Below are 4,080 nucleotides of genomic sequence, written 5' to 3' on the forward strand. Positions count from 1 at the left end.
AAAAGAATAACAAATTAGAAGGAAAAAAAGATTTAAAAAATACAGATTTCAGTATTCTGAGGCTCTGAGCCCCATTTCTTTTCCTCACAGACGACAAAAAAAGTCCGACATTAAACGATTTAAAATAAAAACAATAATCGTGGCTTGATATTGAGTAAAACATGTTTTTATGAACCCCACAGCTTCCGGTCTTCCAGGAAGACCGGAAGCTGTGGGGTTCATAAAAACATGTTTTACTCAATATCAAGCCACGATTATTGTTTTTATTTTAAATCGTTTAATGTCGGACTTTTTTNGAACTTCCCTTCACCCCAAAGTCAGCTTACTAGGAATGAATACATTTTATTGATAAGCTCAAAAGGACCTTTATCTCATTTACTGCTGGGTGACCCAAGTCTCAAGGCCTGCAGGATGTGTAGGAGATAAACATTAATTCTACAGGACTTTAACTGCCTTATATCTGAAAATGTATCTGGGAATTCCCCTGTTGATTGCAAGGACTATTGATAATTAACAGACAGACCCTAGGGGCCTCTTCTTGGTATCTGCTAGGCAGAAGTCACTCAATGCAGAAATCACAAGTTTAACACACATTCTATATAAGGTGACATTAAAATGAATATACCTGATTGAACTTTCCTGCCATAACACGTTACTTTAATACTTCAAATAATTCAAATAATACTTCAATATTTAAAAAAAATCTAAATTGAAGAAAATTAACATCAAAGTTACAAGTCAAAATGAAATGCAACCTGGAAGAAATAAGTTACTTCCATTATGAAATTGACAATGCAGTATTTTCGTATTGGAAAATCATTTTTAGAAGTCAAACATTCACTTTCTGTTTAGCTCTGTTTTTGTCTCCACAAGTTCCTGAGGAAATAATTGATGGTTTAGCTGCTACTGTAAGTGTGCTTCTGTGTTCACCAGCTAGTTGTTAACTTTGACTGTCTGCAAAAAACAGTTACTTCTGTAAATATGCTTGACAACAGCGCTTAGACTGAACAAGGTTCTGCTAAAACAATGCTTTAAAAAATGCTTAAAAGCTAAATACAGAGTGTTGCATAGTTGTTTGCGTGGTATTATTTTAAGTGTTAGGTCTATTCATGTCATGTTTTTTAGTTGTTGCTTTAAAAACAAGCGCTTTGCTATTAAATGTATTGTTTAAAGTAAGTAGTTACTTAATTTTATGAAATATAAGGTATTACGGTTGTAATACTTGTTGTGTTTTTGTTGTGCTCCATAACAAAACATAGGTTTTTCATCTTGAAATCCGGTGTTATTGTCCCGTGTTAATCAAAAGTCAACGTTGACTTACGTTAAGCTGCCTACGTTATCTTAAAACAAATGTAACATACGTACGTAGCCTTGGGTGACAAATATACCTATTTTAACACAATCCATAACTTTACCTAAGCCTAACCAAGTAGTTCTGTTGCCTAAAACCTAAAGTAATTTAGTTTTTTCAATTGTGACCTTTTGACAAGATGAGCCCCTGATACTCTCTATGGATCATATATCGTTCTTATAAATCATTGGCAAACTACATATTATTTAGTTGAGGTCACGTTCCTTATTTAAATTAGTGTTTTTGTACTGTTGAATAGGAGAGGACAAGGTAGTTCTGATGAAGAGGAATTTACTGTAAAAATGGGAGGACCTGTTCAGGAAGAGATTTCTCTTTATTATGTGATGGAAGGAGGGCGAAACGAGGCTGCAGACCCTCTGGGACTGTGGGCGGCCAACACTCGAGAAACACTGGCTGCACATGAAAGAAACAAAGAAAGAGCATAACGTGCAGAGTCAGTGAATGCCACTGTCACACTGTAAAACATTTCTGGATCTTATTATGGAGAGGTTTTGCAATAAAACTGAACGGCTGGTGAAAAAAAGGGTGCTGAAAGCGCCATAATGCTTGTAACTCTGATTGAAAACGATCAAATGGATGGAAGGTTTCTAAAAGACCCAAACAAACTATGCTGCTACAGCATCTCGGCTCTATAGGGACGATCTTTTGGTCCAGGCTGAAATAATAAATATTCAATGAAATGCTTTGAAATTTGGCTGAAAGATTCTTGTTCACCCTTGGGTTGAATCGTAATCACTTGGGCGTTTTCGTGAAATGTAAACCTGATAAACATATGGGATTTCCATTAGCATGAGCTTTACTTTGCATTTGATCCTAATTAGCATTCATTAGCATGTTTTATTTGTTTTTAAAGGAGGCATAAGTCTTTACAGTCACAACCTCAATGGAATTCTTAGTCTTAAGCTTTCTATGTCAACTTGTTTCAGTATTCAGGGTAATCGTTTAATGTGAATTTCTTCATTACCTCAATCCAAACCTGAGCAGCCACACCTCTGTGGGCAGGAAAGAGCGAAGCTGCTGCGTGAGAAGAGCTTCATGCTCACAGCTTGGCTCACCTTCTTGCCCAGCTTTGAGTTTAACTTCCTTCCAGTGGGCGGTGTCCCATCCAGCAGCAGAGACACCCACAATAGGACAGCTGCTGTTCATGTGCAACCCAGTCTCATGGCATTTCCTGTTATAGTCACAACATTTAATCTATTGATTCGTGTTCACCAACACGATTTCCCCCTTTTTTTCGTGTCACACAGAACGATTTTAAAAGCAATGTATTTCTATTGGTAGTATGTTTTGTGCCCGCAGCACGTCTTTTTGTCCGTTAGACTGCCAAGGCACACNCAAGAAGAGGCCCCTAGGGTCTCTCTGTTAATTATCAATAGTCCTTGCAATTAACAGGGGAATTCCCAGATACATTTTCAGATATAAGGCAGTTAAAGTCTTGTAGAATTAATGATTTATCTCCGACAGACCCCAAAAGAGGCCTTGAGAATTGAGTCAAACAGTTACCGAGGCCATAGTCTTTTGTTCTCATTAATGTCTGTATTAATTCCAGATAGCTGACTTTTAGGTGAGAAGAAGGTCAGGGAAGGCCTTAGGCCATGGGAACAGTTAAGCTTTGTTATTTACCTAATCCTAAAGATGTCATGAGACGATGACGTTTGGATATTTACAAATATGGCTTTCATAAAGAGAAACATGTGACTGTTGTGTGATAAGATACATGATAGGATGTGTGTGTGTGTGTGTTGAAGATGTTTAGGGGGAATGAGTATTGGTCCTGTCAAAGAGTCCTCTGTCATGACTCCAAATCATTGATTGGGGGATCTGCCTAAGGGCAGAGGGACAAACACACACACACACACACACACACATACACTGTGAAGCAACAGAAGGAATCAACAACTGCGGACTCACTACCTGGGGTCCCGCCCAGAAGGGAAACCGACCAATGGAACACTGCCAACTCACTGGCTAGCTCGCTCAGAAGTGAACTCGCCAATAACAAATAGCTAGGGAAGAGCAAGCGACAAAACTCCTCCCCACCTGTGTATAAATGTTGTGATCATTTTGAAGATCGGCGCTCTTGTTTCTGACTGGCTGTCGTGGTACGTATATCACACGGTGGTAGAACCTGAGCCCGGAGTACTCTGCAGAGTGCTTCGTGATTAGGTGATTACGGTGATTGGTGCAGTAGTGTATTCTTTACCATGAGAAGCAGATCATATAGGAACGGCGCGGAGCGCAGAGGTTCTCCAACCAACACAAACACACACACACACACGACACACCTCTTTATACTCAGTGACTGACTTCCTTCACCTAAGTCATACCATCCAATTATGGCTTAAATGTGCAAATGTATGGCGATGATGCGTCATCTTTGAACATGGAAGAACACCTCGAAATTATCTGACCTGTCTCCTGCTAATGCTTTGGAACAAGTTCAACACTGGCTGAAAACAACAGTTGCTTACAGTTAAATGCAAAAAAAAAGCGTATGCATGATGTCAGTAAACCGACGCCAGTCAAAATCGAGGGATCCAACTGTGTGTTTAAAAGGCCGGAGCCAGAAATGGAACTAGTCCGCCCACTTCAAGTATCTCGGAGTCATAATGGACCGAACTTGCTTTTAAGAAACATATGGTGAAGAAAGTATCCATACCATGTAAATTGCAACGTGTGGGCAACCACTTTAAACAAATTAACCTTGT

The 4,080-nt window shown here is 39.1% G+C and overlaps 1 protein-coding gene across 1 annotated transcript in view; it reads right to left on the reverse strand.

The window, feature by feature from the left end:
• Positions 1-3,743: 3,743 nt before the first annotated feature.
• The window catches only part of LOC104946831 (probable tRNA N6-adenosine threonylcarbamoyltransferase), a 13,898-nt gene continuing 13,561 nt past the window's right edge, over positions 3,744-4,080 (reverse strand). The window contains exon 10 of the mRNA XM_010772718.1: positions 3,744-3,767. Coding sequence (XP_010771020.1) covers positions 3,744-3,767 — 24 coding nt within the window. The remainder of the gene's footprint in view (positions 3,768-4,080) is intronic.

The sequence above is a fragment of the Notothenia coriiceps genome, unplaced genomic scaffold, assembly GCF_000735185.1.
Source record: "Notothenia coriiceps isolate Sejong01 unplaced genomic scaffold, NC01 NC01_scaffold00011599, whole genome shotgun sequence".
Lineage (NCBI taxonomy): Eukaryota > Metazoa > Chordata > Actinopteri > Perciformes > Nototheniidae > Notothenia > Notothenia coriiceps.